This window comes from Erpetoichthys calabaricus, chromosome 2 (assembly GCF_900747795.2).
Source record: "Erpetoichthys calabaricus chromosome 2, fErpCal1.3, whole genome shotgun sequence".
In the NCBI taxonomy this organism is placed as follows: Eukaryota; Metazoa; Chordata; class Cladistia; order Polypteriformes; family Polypteridae; genus Erpetoichthys; species Erpetoichthys calabaricus.
The window spans coordinates 39,397,672-39,419,023 of NC_041395.2; the positions used below are offsets into that span (position 1 = coordinate 39,397,672).

The 21,352-nt window shown below is 42.8% G+C and overlaps 2 protein-coding genes across 3 annotated transcripts in view; one reads left to right on the forward strand and one right to left on the reverse strand.

Moving 5' to 3' along the window:
• LOC114645785 (zinc finger protein OZF-like) overlaps positions 1–14,316 on the forward strand; it is a 32,662-nt gene extending 18,346 nt beyond the window's left edge. Inside the window, exons 2-3 of one of the 2 annotated variants that reach the window (XM_051922330.1) lie at positions 4,296–7,147; positions 7,178–14,316. In XM_051922330.1, coding sequence (XP_051778290.1) covers positions 5,792–7,147; positions 7,178–7,195 — 1,374 coding nt within the window. In that variant the 5' untranslated portion in view covers positions 4,296–5,791 and the 3' untranslated portion in view covers positions 7,196–14,316. Of the gene's footprint in view, positions 1–4,295 lie in introns of both variants that reach the window. The other variant, XM_028793630.2, reaches the window with a different exon arrangement.
• Positions 14,317–18,804: 4,488 nt separating this feature from the next.
• Positions 18,805–21,352, reverse strand: part of LOC114645786 (myosin-6-like) — a 63,483-nt gene continuing 60,935 nt past the window's right edge. Inside the window, exon 39 of the mRNA XM_051922289.1 lies at positions 18,805–18,918. Coding sequence (XP_051778249.1) covers positions 18,898–18,918 — 21 coding nt within the window. The 3' untranslated portion in view covers positions 18,805–18,897. The remainder of the gene's footprint in view (positions 18,919–21,352) is intronic.

The window sequence follows — 21,352 nt, forward strand, 5'->3', positions numbered from 1 at the left end:
CATATTTAAAAAAATAAATAAATAAAAATAAAATCCGGTTTGATTTTTCACATTTTATTGATTCATTGGCTTTTCTGTGTTGTCTGCATTTGCTTATTTCTTTTATAGACTTGAAAAAGAAATAACAGCGGGACTCCCTATATCTGTATTGGCCTGGTTCTTTATCTATTCAACGTCATAACACATTATCATCAGTGCAGGAAGGATTTCTTTTTGTTCCCTTCATCTCTGACTTTGCTGTGTTTTTTTTTTTTTTTTTTTTTTTTTTTTTTTTTTTTTTTTTTTTTACACTGTAAATTCATTTTCAGTTTTTGTTTGTGCTTTAATAGCCCAGTTATACACAGAAAGACAGTCTCTAAAATGCCATGTAAACCTTTATTCAGGTTAAAGAAACCAGGATATTGGTGTCCCAACACAGCAGGTCAACAGACGTAGATTTCCCCATGAGTAACCTGGTTATGTGGCCATGTAAACCCTTAACCGGGTTACAGTTAAAGATTTTGTAGTTGCTTATGTCTCTGACCAGCAATCTTTGATTTGCACCCACATCCAGCAGCCACAAGCATACATTTTGTGAGGCAAATGCTAAAGGCAATCTTTGAAATAAGCGGTGTCAATATTTCAGAAATGTTGATGAACGGAGCGTCTCGGGGAGCAGTGATAGATGTAATGCATTAAAAGTGACATTATGTGGCAAAGTCTGATTACTTCTTAAAGTAACGAGTAACCTAACATACATTACTGGAGTAAAAATGTCTTTGTTGTTATTATCCCAGCAGCACTGAGTGCAAGGTAAGAAGCAAATATATCAGTATGCTGCTCCTTGGCAGGGCTCCGTCACAGAGCCAGGCAGAAATAAAGAGTGCTGTGTGCAATCTGGTAACAGAAACTGATAAAGAAAGAAGGTGTCAGTTAAGTTTTAATCCCGACATATTGAACCAGTTTGGGTGGGTGGCACAGCTGCCAATGTTCATACAGTAAATCATCGGAGGCTAAGGTTGGGAGAACTACATATATTTAGAAAACACAAGACCGTGATGACATTTGGCTGTGTTTCTGGTCAGTTTCACATTTATGTATGGGTTTAGAATTGGATAGATAGCTAGATAGATAGATAGATACTTTATTAATCCCAAGGGGAAATTCACATACTCCAGCAGCAGCATACTGATAAAGAACAATATTAAAGAGTAATAAAAATGCAGGTAAAAACAGACAGTAACTTTGAGTAATATTAACGTTAACCCCCCTCCCCCCCAAGTGGTGGGATTGAAGAATCGCATAGTGTGGGGGAGGAACGATCTTCTCAGTCTGTCAGTGGAGCAGGACAGTAACAGCAGTCTGTCGCTGAAGCTGCTCCTCTGTCTGGAGGTGATACTGTTCAGTGGATGCAGTGGATTCTCCATTATTGATAGGAGTCTGCTCAGTGCCTGTCGCTCTGCCACAGATGTTAAACTGTCCAGCTCCATGCCAACAATAGAGCCTGACTTCCTCACCAGTTTGTCCAGGCGTGAGGCGTCCTTCTTCTTAATGCTGCCTGTCCAGCACACCACCGCGTTGAAGAGGGCGCTCGCCACAACCGTCTGGTAGAACATCTGCAGCATCTTATTGCAGATGTTGAAGGACGCCAGCCTTCTAAGGAAGTATAGTCGGCTCTGTCCTTTCTTACACAGAGCATCAGTATAGGCAGTCCAGTCCAATTTATCATCCAAATAAGAATAACACACTGTCCAGTCAAATGTGCAGTTTTTAATACAAATGAAAAGAAATGCACTGTTTCTAACGCATTTCATTTTATAATAAATAACTATATAACATATTTAATTACATTTTTTAAAGTAACGAGTAATGTAACTAAGTTACCATTAAAAGCAACATTCCCCAAAGTGCTTAGGGGACGCAGGCTCCATGCTTGTTTTGGATTTATGGCGACCATTGGTGATATTTAATCTTTTTTTTTGGCTAATTTTTATGAAAGTGGACTCACACATGTAAACAAACATTTATAAGAAGCCAAGTTTCTGTCTTAACCAGGCTACACGCCTTATCCCAATTTTGTGTATGCACATCCCATTCCTTTAAGGTCCAGTAGCCCAGTTTTGCCTTTTTTAAATTAATTTTAGGCCCACTAACAACAATACTCTGCCCCCTTGCATATTACACAGTACTGGTGATTGACAGCAACCAGTACAGTAAGCATACTGATGTTATACACCAGACCCACAGAGCCTCAGCAGCAATGACTTGTACACTTTGTGACCAACACACAACCAGATGACTGGTCCACCATGGAGCTCCGCACATGACTGTATAATCGTAAAACTGCTGTCCTGTTTACATGTTGATTTTCTATGCTGGTAAAAATGTTGTTTCACATTCCAAAAATAAGTCTACCAGTCAGTTGACAAGACCTCTCCAAAGAATGATGTAAAAGATACACAGTTCAGATCACTGCCAGGTTTAAATCAATACCTTTGAGTCGGCTCTGATGTCGGTCCCTGTCAACTGTTAATCCGTTTGTCCCGATTGCTGGCTCTTTTAGTGTTTGTTTCTAGGCATTTTATTTGGGAGGTAAAATTTGCAGATCAGATTTGGATTAAATATTTGTAGTCCAAGTTCCTGTTTTATATATTGTTCAATTCGTTGTTCATTGAATGCGTTTGAATATTTATTAAAAAGTAAAAAACTTTTACAAATGTTTGTACTATACTGGTTTAAATTTTTATTTGTTTAAATTCTGAATCAAAATGGCCAAATATGATCGAAGTTAAAAATGTTGATAGAGTTTGTGCAACTGCCCTTCCGCCAACTACCTTAGCAATTGCCCAAAACAAAATGACAATCTGCTGTCATCGGAGTACTGGCATGGTGTCCATTTGGCCTGACTGCAGGGTTGGGAAGCCCATAAACAAAACCTGCACGTGTTTTCTGTGCTCCCACTAGAAGTGACTACCACTCTCGGGTTCTGCTGCACGACATTTGTAATCTCATCTGCTGAGTTTGTCTGTCGCCGATTGTCTGCCTTCAGCCGCCTCTGCACTCCTTCAGTGCACTGTGCTGCCAGCATCTGAGCTCTTCTGAACAGTGCCCGCCTTGTTGTCGCAGTCTGTTCTTGTAAACTGCCTGCCTGAACTGCTTCATTCCAATGTGTTGTGCTTAACTGCTTTTTAGCAGAATCTGTGCAGCTGTCTTAATTTACATTTTGCTGTCATCTCTAAAGTTTAAGCAATAAAATCTGAAAGTTAAACTACATTTAATAACTGATAATGAAAGTATAAAATGTGACAGAAGAAATCCTCTTATTCTTGAGTGAAGTGCACCTAACTAACATAAGTAAAAGACGATGGGCCTGAGTTTGGACTGTTTTGATAGAGATGTTTTCGAGAGCCACAATGATTAGCACTGCTGTCTTTTGGATCCTGTCTTTGGTGGTGGTCTGCACATTTTGCTCATTCTCTGCATGCTTCTTGGGGTACTGCAGTTTTCCTCTCGCATTCCAGCAATATGTGTTAGGATATTTCAGTGGGACCTTGTTGGCACGTACTGTTTACATTGATTGGGGTTTATAAAGGAGAAGTGTGTGAAACTTTGCTTGGGCACAGTTCTCTGCATCTGAATTTTTTGTGTGTTTATGCACATTTCTAGTTTTGTCCACATGCCATGTTGTAGTGTGAATTCTGCGCATGGTGTTATACACGAGGCCCCTGGACTGCTAAACACTTGAAATGTCAAGTCTTTTTGATTCGGGTCTTTGAGCTCTTTTGTGATTGGATGTACGTAATTCCACATCTGTACACTTTACTGATACAAGTAATCATTTGTAAGTCACATGAAGTACAGCAGCAACTGGCTGCCTTTAATAGAAATTTAAGAAAAGCAGAAGAATACGAGGGTTATTGCAGTCATAGCTTCAGCATAGAAGAGCAATTTGGTATTTTGTAATATATGAAAATGTAATGGAACAAGAGATCAGATTACCCCGGCTCTTACCAGAGTTATGGTGCTATCGGCCTGCCTGTCAGTGAAAAAAAGTTCTTTATTATGGAATTCATCTCTACAAATAAATAATGTTTAAGTCCTATTCTGCATGTACTGTGACCATTCTCTATTACTCGGAGCATTTATTTACAAGGTAACATGTTGCCTAGCACATGCAAATATGATTTTTTTTTTCTACAACTTTGTACAGGTATCCATAAGGACCTTGTAAACATGTCATAAAAAGTCATTTTAAATGTAGGCATACGCCTTGATATTTCTTTTTGCCTAATTGTTTTATTTTTTTCTTTCCCCAGATCATTCCCAAGTCTTCTGCTGATTGCCAGCAAAACGGACAGAATTTAACTTGGATTTCCTTCAGATAGTGGTGATCCTTGCTTTATAATTTTTTTTGAAGAGTTGGTCACTTTGTCTGTCCCTTCCTTTTAGGACCACTCTGGAATATTGTCTCCAAACCTAATCTGATGTAAGCGTATTCTTCTAAGACTATAATTTTGATCTCGATAAATTTATTTTGTAGTCTAATTGCAAGTGCATAATACAGAACTAAATGGCAGTTATTGAAATGCCAAATGAGCCTAATTTAAAAAGTCAGAAGAGTTGACATGGAAATTTATTTTATTTAAACAACAAAGCAGTAGCTTTGTAGATCAAAAATCTTTTTTCTTTTTTTCCCCAAAGAAATTCTCAAATGGCCTTGCAAAGCTTTGGATTTAGCCATTCTTGTTTTTGCAGAAATGTGATCAGTAGTTCACCAAATGGTCGCCTTATGAAGTGATATTAAAGAGAAGTTATTCTCTCTCTTAGTTTATAAATACTTTAATTCCTGATTACTTAATTTTCTTGCCTAAAAACTCCTACAGAGAATAATTAGGATTGTTGTTCCAAACTGCCTAACTGCATCCTACTGAATGCCTCAACAAAATTCCCTTGGTGTTGCTCCAGATAGAAGTCCAAAATTAACGCATTGGCAGTCATATCAGCTATGCCCACAAGTCTACCCAGACTGGAAGTCATCCAAGAATTTCATCTTCTTTATTAGAAGGAAATAAAGAAGTGTCAACATCTACCAAAGTGTCATTTACATGGTGTCTTGTTAGTGCTTGCCGTAGACTTTGAGATGCACCAAGGCCATCCATGAATTAAGCTCTTTTGCTTCTAATCGTCCATGAACTAAGTTGTTTGTTGCCTTTCTAGACGCTGAAGTCCAATGAGAAGTGCTGTTATTGCTACAAGTTAATTGACCAATCCATTAAATCAGTCCTGCAATCCATCATATGCTTGTTTGAGCAGCTGCCTTCACTGCTGGTCTCCTGCTAACCCCTTCATACTCGCTTTAGACCAGAGGCCCTTAATCCTGCGTATTTTCTACCAACTGAGCACTGCATCCCTTGTTGTTTGGACTCGGTTGATGTTGAATCTTCATAAAGGATTACAATCACTGTTGGATAAACGTGAAGTATGTGGAGTTGATGAACCTGCTGCTTGACTGAATCTGTTTGCAGAACTTCATTTCAGTTGCCTGGGTATTTAGGGCCACTGCCAAAATCTCTTGTTGGAAGTGAAATTTTATGCCATAGAGGATTACCTTCTACCCCCCAAAACAAACACCTAACGTTCATTACAGACTGGCAATGAAGGCAGAGCTCATTCTTGATGAAATAGAATTTCTGTTCAATAAACAAATTGTGGAAAAAAAAAGTGGCAAGTTTTATAAAAAGAGACCCATTATAGATTAGTAGGAGCGCAGCAGCACTTGTATCTGTTTTTGTTCTTTGCTTTCCCTGACAAGATGGAAAAAACCTCTTCTAGAAGAAGTACGGCTGGCAAAAAAGAAGCAGCCAAAGGAACTGAAAAAAAGGGTCCGTCAAATGAGCCGCCACCTATTGTAGAAACCAAGGATCATAATCTTATCATAAAAACTGATATGTCCTCTTCGTTCTCCTCTTTCTATCCTGCTGATCCAGATGGCTTTTCTACGACACTGTCACATTTTTGTAGGAAGTGTGGAAAAGGCTTTGCTCGGCTGTGGGATCTGCGCTACCACATGCGTTCCCATCAGGAGGGCCGTGGCTTTGTCTGTAGAACCTGTGGAAAGGCCTTCTTCCAGTCCTCGTCACTGCTGCGTCATGAGGTCAGCCACACTGGGGAGAAGCCTTTCAAGTGTGCAGAGTGTGGCAAGAGCTTTGCCCATTCCGTACAACTGGAGAACCACCGTCGTAGCCACTCTGGTGAGCGTCCTTTCATTTGCCTGACCTGCGGCAAAGGCTTCATGTCCTCTTCCCACCTTTCCCAGCACAAGCGCACTCACTGGCCAGCAGAGTCCCGGCATGCCTGCCCACTGTGTGGCAAGACATTCTCTCGTCCCTGGAACGTACTGCAGCATCTGCGTTTTCACACTGGGGAGCGTAACTTCCATTGTGAAGACTGTGGGAAGAACTTTTTCCGCTCTTCTGATTTGCTACGCCACCAGCGCATCCACACAGGGGAGAAACCCTTCCGCTGTGAAGTGTGCAACAAAAACTTCTCGCGTTCCTCTGTTCTGGCCAAACACGCCCGAATTCACACCGGTGAGCGTCCCTTCAAGTGTGAAGTCTGCTCCAAGGCTTTTATTACATCTTCACAGCTGGTAGAGCATCGCCGTGTCCACACAGGGGAGACGCCTTATCTCTGCTCCGACTGCGGGAAGACCTTCAAATTCTCATTCCTGCTTAAACGTCACATGCGCACGCACTCTGGGGAGAGGCCATACTCATGTGCAGACTGTGCGAAGGCCTTCAAGACTTCTGGCCACCTTCACAAACATCAGCTCATTCATGCCCGTGAAGGTCGTTACCGCTGCCACTTCTGCCAGCAGCTTTTTCCCAACCGAATGAAATTGGACCGGCACACCCGCTTTGAGCATGGCCCTGATGGAGACGGTGGCAGTGGGTTGCTTTTAGAAAGTAGCCCAGCTGTGATGGACCCAGAGTCTGACACTGCAGGAGAGGCCGAAGGGCATAGCCTACGAAAGATGGTGCAAGTGAAAGACGATGACGAAGATGATGATGATGATGATCTGGACATTGAAGAAGTTGATGATGAGATGGAGGAAGAGGAAGTGATTGATGAGGAGGAGATGATAGATGACGACGATGATGATGAGGAAGTGATAGACGACGATGATGAGGAGGAGGAGGATGAAAATGATGAATAAGCAATGCTGAGGTCTGCTCCAGCTGCTTCATATTCTTTTTTTCATTCCAACCAAACTCCCTTTGTGTAGATAAGTAAAGATTAGTGGGGATGGGGATTTTGGTCCATCCTGGTTAGCAGGCAAGGCTTGCAACTTTCTTGATCTGATTATCTAAACCTACTTCATAATAAGCCTTTCAGTTTATGCTAAAAGTCCACGCTGTTGTGCCTGATAGTCAGGAGACCTAAATTAAATACAGACTTTCTGTTAATCTAAAATTGAAGTTGCTTGTTTGAGTAAATTTAACACTGGGCTTAACAGCACTGCATCTGAGGTGTGCTTTCTAAATAGCTTAACCATCTGTTAATATACGGTATCGTGTCACATTGTAGGAAACCTCTGGGTAGTGTGGGTTTAGGGTTGCAGAAGTGCGACTGTCCTTAATGCACATATTAAGTTGTCTATTGGGAGTAAGAAAACAAAAGCATGTTAGGTTAGCCTTACAGATTTCCCTGGGGGCTCTGGGATACTAGCACTGACACAAGAGCCATGTTTCTGGGGAAAGCTCTGTGTTTACTGGTTTGCATACAACCCCATGGCCATGAAAGGCTTTGAACTGTGGCTGATGAACAGAAGCACAAGATTATGGGTTTGAGCATCTGAAATATGGAGCTCCTCTGCTTTCTTTACCCGTTAGTATAATTTGTTTAGCATCCCCCAGTTTGTTTTTTTGTGCACCTTATTAAGATTGTTACTGCATCCTCCAAGATTCGAGGGTTGGGTGCACCCAGAGTTTGTCTGAGGAGTTCACTTTTATTGGCTCCTTAGAGAATGTTAATGAAACAGGCCTGGTCTACACCTCTGTGACCCTCCTTAGAAATGAATGAATGAATGGATGGATGGATGGTGGATAGAACTCCTGCAAATGCTACAATGTACAAGTACTCTGCATGTGAGATTAAGCTCTAATTACAATTATGCCACTCAAATTATCTGAGCCACGTCCCTTTTTTTATTTAGTGCTTTTACACTACATTTCCATTAACTTTCCAGAACAGATCTGTAGTTTGTATGCGCCCCACATATCATCACCCTTATACTGTATTGCTGGAATAAGTTTACATTCCTTACTGAGGTCATCCCATTTTAGCTGCTAAAGACTGGAATAAACCACACATGGTACAAATCAGTGTAAAGAAAATTAAAATGAAAGACGTATCAGATTTAAAAAAAAAAAAATCTGACTGATGTAATGACGACTCCCCTGGCACAAGAATCGGTCTAACAAGCCTTAGGCAGTGGGACTGCCAACATCACTGCTTCAGTGTCATTGCTGTACTTGGCAACTTAGCTCTTTGTTTTTGCTTTAGTATACTTGTGTTCTCAATTCCATTTTAATTAAATCTATTAATAAAAAAGCTGCAAGTATAGAGGAAGATACAATGACAATATGAGAATCCACGGCTGTTTTTTTGAATTTTTTGGTGCTATACTGTGTATCAGCGCTGCACGACTCTGTGTTAGGCCTGGTCTCACATCGCCGATTATACTGGGTAACAAAATGTAACCTTTTTATTTGTTTGGTTCCATGAATCAATATTGATGAATCTTACAGTATTTTCTGTGCTGAATTCAAGTATCCCATTAGGATTTTCTCTTACGCAAGGATTTTAAGTGACACACATTAAAAATTTTATAATAAATGTATATTTTCACTATATAGGTGAAAATGTACAATTTTCTGGTGTGCTAGGCCTCAGTAAAATCACTGGTACATACTGGTGCTGCATTTGCCTTGGTATTGATTTTGCATTTCATAAATGACCTAATAAAAAAGGGAAAAACTCCAATTAAGAACCCAAGAAATGTAATTTATAAAGACATGTTACATCCCACGGCGTTGAATGGCTTCAGGAGGTTATCAACTGTTTCTAGGTAGTTGTCTGCCTTTAGGATTCCCCAAGTTGTTCCTGCAGACACTCTTAAAGGATTACCATGCAGCGTTTTCAGTTGGGTTGCAACTGGTCATCGAAGTTTTCCCCTCGAGTCACTTCTGTAATTCATGGGTCATCTTGACATCACTAATCCTAGGACTTTTTTTTTCCTTGCATCTGTGAATCCGAGTCCATTTTGATCCACTTCCTTAGTTTTTCTTAAGGGGGGCGGGTTTTCTGCTGGAGCCTATTCCATCTCAGCTAGTATAGGGCACAAGGAAGGAACAAACCCTGGACAGGGTGCCTGCTAATCACACACACACACCCCAAGCACACACTAGGGCCAATTTAGGATCGCCAGTTCACCTAACCTGTATGACTTTGGACTGTGGGAGGAAACTGGAGCACCCGGAGGAAACCCATGCAGACACGGGGAGAACAGGCAAACTCCACACACACAGGACCCTGGATGTGAACCCAGGTTTCCTTAGTGAATATATAAAATATTACCATAACATAAGTCACCTAGAATTTGATATGTTGAAGCTCATCAATATCACGACATCAAATAAAAATGTGCTCTATGTCAGGGGTGGGCAAAGTTGTTCCTTGAGGGCCGCAGTGGCTGCAGGTTTTCGCTCCAACCCAGTTGATTAATTAGAAGCTGTTATTGCTCGAGTAACACTTCTGCTTCACTTTAGTGGTCTCGCTCATTAAGATTTTGAACCCTTATTGCTTATTTTAGTCTTAAACAGCTGTTTTCTTAGTTTTTAATGGCTCCTTATTAGCAATAAGATGCAAATGACAAAAAACCCAGCATTTCTCCTTTTAGCTTGTTACTATTTACACCTCTGTATTTATTGTGCACTATTTGGTATAATTAAATACTTGGAAGGAAAGTGAAGAGAAAAAAGTGAAAGATTGAGTCCATTTTAGACTTCAAATCATTTGGATGATATCCTTAGAAAGGAAAAAAAATCTAGGATATGAGAATGACTTGACATGGCAGAGTTAAAGCACTAACAAGCCATGAAATTTAATTAGTGGCAAGGATTGTTTCCTAATTAAGCAACTGGGTTGGAGCAAAAACCTGCAGCCACTGCGGCCCTCCAGGAACGACTTTGCCCACCCCTGTCGTATGTAGTTATCCTTCCCCACAAAGTTCAAATGGAAGAATATTGTTAGTCCTAAAAGAATCGGCAGCAATAGATATGAGCTACCTTTTATCAGCTTTCCATACCTTTTAATGGTTGTGACCTCTTCCTCTGTGCCATAATTCATCGTAGAGTAACGTGGTCAAATGGGTCAGACAGCCTCTGTAGAATGAGGAGATGAGATGTCACACTTACCCGGGTTTGAGTCGCACTTGACGACTGCACCTTCTGGGTCTCGTTGTCTCGGGGGGAGTTTGACTGCACGACTGGGAATTGCTGAGGATGGCAGATCACATGACCCCCTCATGGCTTCACGGCACAGTTTCAGATTTCACAGAGACTTGTGAAGTCGGCACATTGGGGCAGCTAATTAGTGTTGAGTGTCGTCTTTTCTTTCTCCACTCAGTTGTGGCATGAAAAAGAGGACATGTTGAATAAATGTTTGTGCTGGCTCCACAGCACTGTTTGCATAGACCAGAGCGCCCATTTCTTGTAGATTTGATGGAGCTCCTCTTCTTTCGGGCTGACCACTCATTAGTTGCCAACTCTAAGACACAAGAGTCCACCAGTAAGGCTTACAAAGAAATTCAAACTGATTAATTGGAAATGACTGAAAAGAGACCACTATATGACTGGCTGTCACTAGCACATGCGGCAGCCGTCCATGACTTAATATAATTATATACAGTAAATGAAGTCTCCTACTGAAAATTGATGAAAAAGTTGGTCATCTGACTGTAGCTTTTCCTCATTCTGGAAACTAGAAGGCAAAGCATGCTTTGTATAAAAAGCTGCTTAGTGATGTCTTGCTGAATCTCGGGTGAGCTGCCATTCTGTTTCCATCACTGGCAGCGAGCCTTGGCACTCTTCCCCAAAGTCTAAATGTAGAGGAGTCTCTTGAGTTTAAAAATGGTCCCGACTATGCCGGTATACACTCTTATGCATGCCTCCATTGAAAACAACCTCTTCCGAGTGGATGATTGTTCACCTTTCCTAAAGATCCACCTACAGCCAGTTGTTTTCTCTGATTCTGTGCCTGAGAGGCAGCCGTCTGCTCCTTGTGCCTTTTTACATTTTCGTTTTCCCAGCACTATCACTGATGCAAAAGATTGTTTATCCCATTTTTTTCTTTAGGTAATCCTTCTCTCATTTCAGCTTTGACTGCAACCCAAATGGGATCACCTGTCTCAATAGAAATTCCCTTCCAATGGTCACTGTAATCCTTTCGTGTCATTTTGTTTCCAGTTAGCTTGTTCCACAACTCCTTATTTGCAATGCTGGATACCATTGTAGAAGTCACAGAAGGCCCTCTGGCATTTCCCATAGTTAACAATAAAGCTGCCAAAAGATCATGAAAATCAGGAGCTTACTGATGAGGTAATGGAGGTTCACAGTGCTCAGATCATTGGTAAAGGAGATCTCTGGCTACAGTCCACCCAGACTTTCCTGCACCAGTAAAGACCACCTGGACAAACTTTATCCCACTTCTGACACCAAACTGTGGAGGCAATTCGCCTTTCTTAAAGACCCAAAGTCAATATGTGATTGATCAATACACTATAGCAGCATTATTGGTGAAGAGCAATCACAAAGTGTGACTGTCTATCTAATCTGATCAGTTCATCAAAGCCATGTTCTATTAATTGATGAGTAGATGCGATGAATAAAGAAATAAATCTTCACAATCTCCAGTAGCTTAGAATCTTCTCGTTTCCATAAAATCTTCAAGAGAACTAAGGGACTTCACTGTTTACAGTGTGACCCAGGGTTAATCTAATGCCATTAGTTATTCCTAAAAAAAAAGCAAATTCTGTTATCAATCCAATAGAGCACAGCAAACTAATTGTAAGTTGTCTTGACTTTGGTCAATTTAACTAAAGGACACCCAACCTGTAAGCTTGTCATTACAGAATCCTCATCTTCCACTTCTGTTGCTTAGAAGATGCACTCGTGGTATACTCCTGTTGCTACTTACACGTCATTGGTGAAGCACACTGTCGGGTCTGTAGATCCTGTTCACCTTCTCGTCCCTTTGTTCCTTAATTCCATGCCTTGCTGTCCTCATGGCTCCTGATTTTGCTTTACTTTTGTTCGTTCCCATTGCTGCTCGTTTTCCGTTGTCTGATCCTACAGGGTGGTCCTGACTCATCTGAGGTTCACATGGCAGTTGTATCTTATAAGCGGTCTACCGACTAACCTGTCATGTGTGGCAGTGAAACGGACACTCGTCCTTCTGCCATCATAATTCTAAATCATCCTGAAAGACCTTGCGATTCGACTTGACTTTACTTCAGCATGTCGACACGTGTCCTGAGCGTTCCGTCTTGTCTGTTACACATTTTGACCTCAGCCCAGATTACGGTTGTGTTCTTTTCGAGACACCTTTGTTTTTGTTGACTAAACATTCTTCACCAACTATGGAATAACCTAGTATGTCACTTTCTTTCAAGTTTTTAGCAAATTGACAAAGTGATGTCACCCCTATAATTAACGATTTCTAGATTTCATTTTTCCTGAGTCAACAACACCTGCCACGTCGATCACACAGTTGCAGCATTCAAATCACGTGATTGTAATCCGACGTTTTCATTGGTAGACAGTCTTTCCTCATTGGTCAGTGGCGTTGCTAGGTTTTTGTCTTGTAGTATGTAAGATGTTGTGTACATGGTAGCTTCTTCCATCATGCCCTGACCGGACCGGACATATTTGGACATCACCACTACCTTATAACAACAGGAAAGGCCTTGTAACTCCAAAAACTAAAAAAGACTCAAATTTGAAGACAAATGGCATTTACTAGGTTTTTCCATTGCATGTGAGCTTGATCTCAATGATAGAAGTGACTCCCTGTCGGCTTGCTTGGTGTTCATGTAGGTTGATTATCAAAAGGTAGCGGTGCAGGGTGTCACCCTGGTGCCGTGGTTGGTGCCGTGGTTTCACTGCTCCAGAGACCGGCCTTTGATTCCTGACCAGTCACAGGAGTCTTCTCTGTCCACCCAAATTCCAAAGAGTTCCTCCACCCATTCATTTTCTAAGCATTCTTGATCCATTTCAAGGTCACAGGGGGTTTACTGGCCGAGCCCATCAGTTACAAGACAAAAAGGAGCCCCCGCTGTTCCCCTGACCAGATACAGATTAGGTGAAGTGATGGTTTAAAGCTGAACTGATAGGGCTAGCAGTGAGTGGGACAGATTGGCATCTCATCCTGCTGTACACACAGCACAGCTAGCAAAGGCTCCATCCTCTTATGAAATGTCCGAGTTATCCAATGTATTTCGAGATGTTTACGCCACATTTTATTCCAGCTATACATCACTGACAGTTTAGAGCCTCCAGAGCCAATCACACGTAGAACCAGACTTGTAAACAAACCAGAATTTGGTTGTAATGAAAATCAGAAGATGCAGAAAGTTTGAGTCTACCAGGAGACCCTGAAAGTGGCACAACAGCTGAAATTCTGAGAACCGACCTGGAGCCTCCAAGTCTGGCTTTTCAACTGGCACTGATCGGCCCGCTTTGACGACGGCCATTTTCCTCTGCTTTCTTGTTTTTTTTACCTGTATCTGAACTAAACTCTGCAAGCTTGGGCTGTGAGATCGGTCTGCTGCATTTCAACCTTCTACTCATTTCAAATGGCAAAGACCTCCAGTACCTTGGGTTGTATGAGACCGACGGGTAAAGGGGATTAAAAATAAAATCAGACAAGAACTGGGAGGCTTTGCTCAAGAAACATGGAAAGCACCAAGTCTGAGAGAACCCCCTGGCATGAGAGGGGCTGAACAATGTGAATGGAGAAACCGGAGGATTTTAAATGTTGGTGTTGGGGACTAAGAGACAATCTTGCTGTCTGTCGTCTGTGTATTTCTGCTTTTAGTAGCTGCATGGTATCCCAATATTAACGCTTGTTCTCTCTTTTGTGTGAATGGACTGATTCACATCGCACTGTGATATCACGATATTATCGCTTGTTTCCTCTCGTGTAAATGGACTGTTTTGTTTTATTCTGTGCTATCCCATGAATACAAGCGGTGCACTGCTCCAGTGCAGCAGTCGGGTCATGAAGAAGGTTTGATCAGCAAAGGCCCGAGGGCCAGGATGGAAGGGGTAAAGGGTTTGAGAGAGAGAGAGAGAGTGTGTGTGTGTGTGTGTGAGTGTTTTAATTGAAATATCGTCGTCTTTAAGCTGAAAGCTGAAACATAACAGGTACAAAAAAAAGGCATAAATGTTTTAGGTGAGCGATTTGTGTCCTTGAGTGTCTGGTGAAGTGTGAGGCTGTTATACGCGACATACAGATTATCAAGACGTCCCGTTCGTTTCACAAGGACCCTCAAGCAAAGTTACTTCCAATCAGAAAATGAACAAAAAAGGCGAAACGCTGAAGTTAACACGAGTGCTAGGCCACAACAACACCAGTTCTTTACCTGGCCCGCCTTCGTACAAACAGTGTGACTGCAAGTGCTTTACAAAATGAAAAGGCTAAAGGAATTGATTGGTTAATAATATAAAATGAATAATCGCAAGGAATTGATTGGTTAATAATATAAAATGAATAATCGCAAGGAATTGATTGGTTAATAATATAAAATGAATAATCGCAAGGAATTGATTGGTTAATAATATAAAATGAATAATCGCCCGCATCGCACAGACACACAAAAGCGCCTCTATGTGACTATGTAAGTGGGGTCCATTGCAAGGGGTGTCAATTCTAACACACAGCGCCGTGTATGCGGCGGCTCTCTTTACTGGGACTGGCAGTGAGTCGGTCATCCTGAACTGGCATGTAAAATGGCGCATGTGAAAAATAATACTGAGCAACTCAAATTGTTCTGCTGTGGAGTGCAAAAATAAGGACCACCTTATCCTTTTAAGTCGTACCACTTCTTCAGTGTTGCCACCGCTCTTTATGATTTGATGAGTCGACTTCCTTCCATGCTGCGCTCCTCTCAAGTGCTGTGGTTGGGGTGTCTTCAGGTGAAGTGTCGGTGTGGGTTACAGTGAGCTGTGCGCTGGTATGTGGTTTGTGCTGTGATCAGACATTCTTTACAATCTGCCGAGGAGTTGTATAGCTCTTCATGACAACTGGATTATTAACGTATGTGTAACGATTAACAAGCGTCAAACTTATGGGAGATTGAACATCTGGTTATTTCATCTGCTTTTCTGGACGGAAACAATCAAACAAAAATGGCAGTGACGCTTGAGATGAGATTCTTGTAACGTGTCACTAAAGCTGATGTCACATCACGCGACTTAGTTGTGAGGTAAGTCAGACTGACCGACTGCTGGCCGTGTCAAATTTAACATCTGAGTGCCAGCTTTACAGCACAGCCGTGTTCAGCCTTTTGTGATGGCCAGTAGCATGCTGCCCAACAGAGCCAGTGCCTTATGAAGGGTTAACGGGTACAGAGAGTGCATAACCTGTCATCTATGGGGGAGGAGCGAAAGCTTTTAGAAATCTTTTAGAATCCTCAAAAAATTTGATCTCCAATTTTCAATGGATCTCGACGTTTTAGGGTCCCATGATACTGAAAACATTGACATCTCGATGAATGGTCTGTGTCTGTGTGTCGGAGTATCTTCAGCTAAAACAGCCGGACGGAAAAATCCCAAACTCCAAACTTAAGCCTGTTAAGAGATGACGATGTGCTGATTAGTTTTTGAGCCAAATTGTGCAAGAGAAAGGCGCTCTACAGGAAGCCTGAAATTCTGCAATTAATTATGAATTCTTCTTGTCACTTCCTGTCGTAATGAGCTATTTTATGATCAGAAAGATCAGCATCAGAGCGGTAAATAATTCCTGAAACGTTACAGAATGGGTCAGGTAACTTAGCTTGTAGGGCGTAAAGCCTACTGATGTTCACGTCCATTTTTTTTATTCTGTTTTTCATTCCGGTCTGGTTTTGTAAATCACATCAGACAGGCCAGCTACTCCTCTGTTTGCGAGGTCCAACACACTTGCGTTTCCTTAACCTCTTCCAACACTTTATGCGTATCGTACTTCCAAATGAGTGCTCATTGCTTGTCGGCTCTCGTGCACACACCGCCTGCCCCTACAACTAAAGACAATTTCAATCCCGTTTGATTTTATCGTAGCGAGTCGCAGATTATTTGTCACTGGGTATGTCGTACTTGGTGATGAGCTTCACAGGAGCACACCGCGACTGCCTCCGACTCACTAAGATTATGTCAATGGAAACAATGGCCAAAAATCTCTGGACAAGTTGTCAGATGTGACAGCTCCTTCACTACCCAGATTCTCATCAGATTATTCCTCTTTGTATTTTCTTTTTTATTTCATTTAATTCTGTGCCTACAGACAATAGGATTTCCTAACACAGTGGAGCGACTATTACATTTAGACAGCAGATCTACTGGTGCTCAGCATCAGGGCTGACTGTACTGATACAGTTGAATTCTTGATGTGATTTCTTCCAGGGGTGGCACAGTGGTAGCGCTGCTGCCTCGCAGTTAGGAGACCTGAGGTTCACTTCCCAGGTCCTCCCCGCGTGGAGTTTGCATGTTCTCCCCATGTCTGCGTGGGTTTCCTCCCACAGTCCAAAGACATGCAGGTTAGGTGCATTGGCGATTCTAAATTGTCCCCAGTGTGTGCTTGTGTGTGAGTGTGCGTGTGTGTGCCCTGCAGTGGGCTGGTGCCCTGCCCGGGGTTTGTTTCCTGCCTTGCGCCGTGTGTTGGCTGGGATTGGCTCCAGCAGACCCCCGTGACCCTGTAGTTAGGATATATTGGGTTGGATAATGGATGGATGGATATCTTCCAGTTGCTATTTTGCAGTAAACGGTTCCTATACACGAATTTCAAGGCCTTTACGTAATCCTCGAAGTGAATCCTATTTACAGTAATCTGCAGTCAGTCCACCTCACAGTTTGATTTGATTTAATGTCACAGTAACAAGAATGTGTGTGATGAAGTGTGTAAACTTTTAAAGCGGTGTTTCCAAGTGTGTATTGTGAGGTTTGGATGAGTTTCATTGTTTCCTGTGCTCTTGTAGCGGCACATCATTAATTACTACTGAGCCAGACAGTGAAGCCCAGACCACCGCAGCTCCATCTGCAGATGAGTTCAGTTTCATTCTGCTTTCACGCCGTTGTTCGCTTAGCTAGTGCCATACTACTTGAGACATTCTGGTGCGGCTCCATCTCAGGTACGCTGCTCCGGACCTGACAATGTAGTCGCCTGCCATTGCCTGAATGGAGGTGCCCAGAAACTTTCTAAGCCTTCTGACCCTCAGTCCTAATTGTAGGATATGAAAGTTGACAGAGCATCCTGCCTGTTTAGAAAACACCCACCCTGTGAGTCTGGAAGGCTCCACCTAGATGTGGGGGTCTCCCAGTTCAGTGTCAGAGCACCCCAAATAATTGTGGTACCAAAAGGGACAGTGATATTGAAGAAGTGTGTCCACATGTATCAGGCAATATGGGCCTCGGTGTAGGAAGCAGATTCAGCGAGGGGACATTGACGTCTCTGATGTCAAACATCCCAGCAGAGACTCAGAAGCGCTGTGACACCCTGACGCTTTATTTTGGTGGTTTTCATGATTCAGTGTGTGCCATCGCCCATTCTCTTTTTGGAGCTTCTGACTTTTCGTGATTTGCAGCAGAATGAGTTCCAGTTTCTTTTCATGGGAACAGACTTGCTGAAATTAGGGAGTGGGGTCTGGTAATGAAGAGTGAGCCCCCCATCACAGTACCGACTGGCTCTGTTGCTTTTAGTACCATCAAGTGAGTTTTAATATTGGCCGTATTTTACTCCGTATTTCAGTGGTAATGAGGAGAACCATGGCGGTGCAGTGGTTAGTGTAACTGCCTCACAGCTCCAGCAGAACGGGTGCAGTTTCTAATGTGTTTTACTATCTGGAGAACGTGAGACATGACGTTAACTTTAGGATGCACAGGATCTCCATGTTTGAAGTTTCTAATTAAAGCAGTTAGAGAGAATCAGAAATGAACGACAAACTGTTGTGTCTGTCAGCATTACGAGGAGCCACCGCTCAGCAGCCCCCTGCGATGTGAGTTTGACTGCTGGCAATACGGTCAAATGTGGTGCTTGGGGCCGAGGCCTTCATCCAAAGTCGCCCACAGTCGTTCACTTAGGTGGGTGAAAACTGGAGCAGCAGGGGTTGAAGTGACTGGGTTGGGGTCTCAGTTGGGCTTTGAACTCTTGGTCTAGTAACTCAATGCGCCATACCAGGAGGCCATGGGGTGAATGTACAGACGCCACACACACAGAATAAACAGATCACAATGCAAAATGGCAGACCAGTGGATCCTTAAAAAATGTCAAGGAACAGGCCAGGCCAGGCTTCACTTCATTTTCACAAATCCAAGATATGTGTGTACTTTTGAAAAGGGGTCAAGTCTTTGCAAAGCCAGAACTTTGTAGATGAATAAGAAAGGCTGCCAGATGCCCACAATTACACCTCTCAGGGGACCAGCGTTTACCATGGGATGTTCAGAACCAGAAGCCATTTTTCTGAAGGCTAGTGAGCACACACACACACATGCACAGAAGCTTTGCGACACATTGAAGCTGCAGCTACGTATTTATTGAACAACAACACGTACAGCAGAGACGCTCCACGATGGCTCACAGACCGAACAGTGTACTGAAGGCCCTTCATTCTTCATCGTGAGACTTCTGTGAAAGACAACAAATACGTGTGCTTAACAACAGAAGGTAAACATCAACTCTGAAACCACTTGGATGGCAAATCTAAACAATTTGAAACTAAGAAATGGAATGCACTCCCGTTAAGCGGCTTGTTCGTGTCAGTCTCAGCCTCGCAGTTTGCCAGCCCCCCTTACTGTCCAAATCAATGTGTTCTTGAGTTCTCTTCACGGAGTGCAGGCTCACAGCACCAGGTGCCAGTACTTTATTTATTTGTTTGTTTTCCAATCCTGCTTACTGTAATGTGAAGTACACCCTGAAATGTTTATCATAATCTCCCTTATTCTGTTTTTTTAATGGCATATATGTTCTGAAATGTAAAGCGGACAGAAGTTTCAAGGTGAGCTTCTACTCGCTAGAAGGTGCTGGAGAGTGAGGCATGTTCATTAACTCCTGCAAGATAGAATTTCACTGCACTCTGCCCACATAACAATCAGGACCCCCTAAACCCAGATGGCGTCCTGGGCAGCTTTAGGCTGTCGTAGCGTCATTATGTAGAAGAGAGGATGCCAGGCCACACTCAACGCCCTGACAATTCAGAGGTACCAGTCAACAGCTACAGGAGAAGACGTACGCCGGCCAGGACCTGAAGCCATTGATCTGAGGTCTACGAGTCAGCAGGGCTTCACCACTGTGCTAATGAGCAGCTCTGAAGTGATGGGCTCCTCGGTACTAACAAATGGCGGCTGCTTCCAGGTCAGCATCATCATTTGTAGAGCAGGGATTTGACTTTGTTACCGTTGGGTCACATTGGTTTCTGGAGCAGATGATGGAGGTTAATTCTGTCTTCTAACTGCAGCCAACTGAGTTCAGTTTTGAGAAACTGATATTTATATTTGATGTGTGAATTGAGAAAATTGTCGTGAAGTAAGTGTGGAGGTTATCTCCATACATCAAGCTAAGGCCTAACCAGAGTTCCCACTTGTGTGTGAATTGGGGTGCTGGTGGACCACAGAAGGAGACATTTCCAAACCGTCCACATTCCACACCAGTAGCTTGAGAAGAACCCTTTTGCATTTCCGGGCCACAAACAATCTCAAATGAGGAGCTGCTCACCAGATGCAAGCAAGAACACCATCATTATCAGAAGAAGGTGGAGATGGACTGAACTTGTAATTAGAGGAGAACAACACTTTAGCCCTCCACTGGACCCTAAAAGGCAAATGTAAGAGAGGCAGGCCAATGAACACCTGGAGGCAAACTGGAGAGAAAGAACAGAAGACCATGAACAACAGTTGAGGCACCATACAGGAATCTGCCCAAGATAGACAAGTGGAGGACCTTGACTGCTGCCCTAAATGCCAGCCAGAATAGCGAGCAAAGCAAGTAGTGCAGTGTTAAGAAATGGACGTTTTTTGCACTGTTAAACTAGTGATGATGATGATGATGTTAACAGCCATTTTCCTGGTTTATCCGGGTTTGCTCCCCAAATTTTTTTACACTCTCCACAGCCCTGGGGATCCTTTGGAGTGAGATGCATTCTTGTCATGTTCACCACCTCTACCCAAATCTCCCGTCTCCCACCATCGCCATTTTGGTGTACCTCTCCACCCAGTTGTTCTCTTCAGGTCGGCACCATTGCCTCCACACCAAATCTTGCTCTAGACTTGATGTTCACCTCATGTCTTGCTCCAGAATCATCACACAGGTGAAGAGTAGCCCAAGAATTTGGGGTGTCCATCGTTCGCTTTTGTTTCTCAAATTTTTGGACTGCACTGGTGGCTTTACAGCAGCAGGAATGGTGGCCTAATAAGTCACATGACTGCTGGCTCAATCCCTTGATCCTCAAAATCCTGTGAGACCCCCACACAAGCCATCTACATACTGTGGAGGACAGCAAGTGGCACCAGAATGGTATGGACACCACTAGGGGTGATGCCATTGAAGTCTTTCTGCAGATTGTTGTGCACTTCATCACATTAGCTGTTAGGCTGTGCCAAAAAACTGGACACACGGAAAGGAACAGCAGCAGAAAAAATGAAACTTTGAGCTTAGCAGAAGTCTTAGAGAGAGGAATACCCACGAGTTAAAGTAAAACGTGTGAAAATGCCTTGGATCGAGGCCGCTGTTCAATCCATCTGGAATGGAGAGCTGCTTGGCACCGGTGTGCAGGCTACACATTCTTTCTGTGTCCGTCTGCCTTTCATTCCACGTCATAAAGAAGGCTTATTGACTTAGTAAGTTGGCACAGTGTGGGTGTCTGCGTGGGTGAGCCCTGCGTCTAACACGACCAGGACTGGCATTGGCTTCCTGCAAACCCTGAGTTGGATAGGCAGGAATTCTGACCACTTTGATCTGGGAAATGCAAAGTACCGCTACCTGCATTGACAGATTTTGGAATGATTTACCAGTTTTAAAATAGGACATGAACAATGCTCGGGGACTTTTACAGGTTGTTATGTGG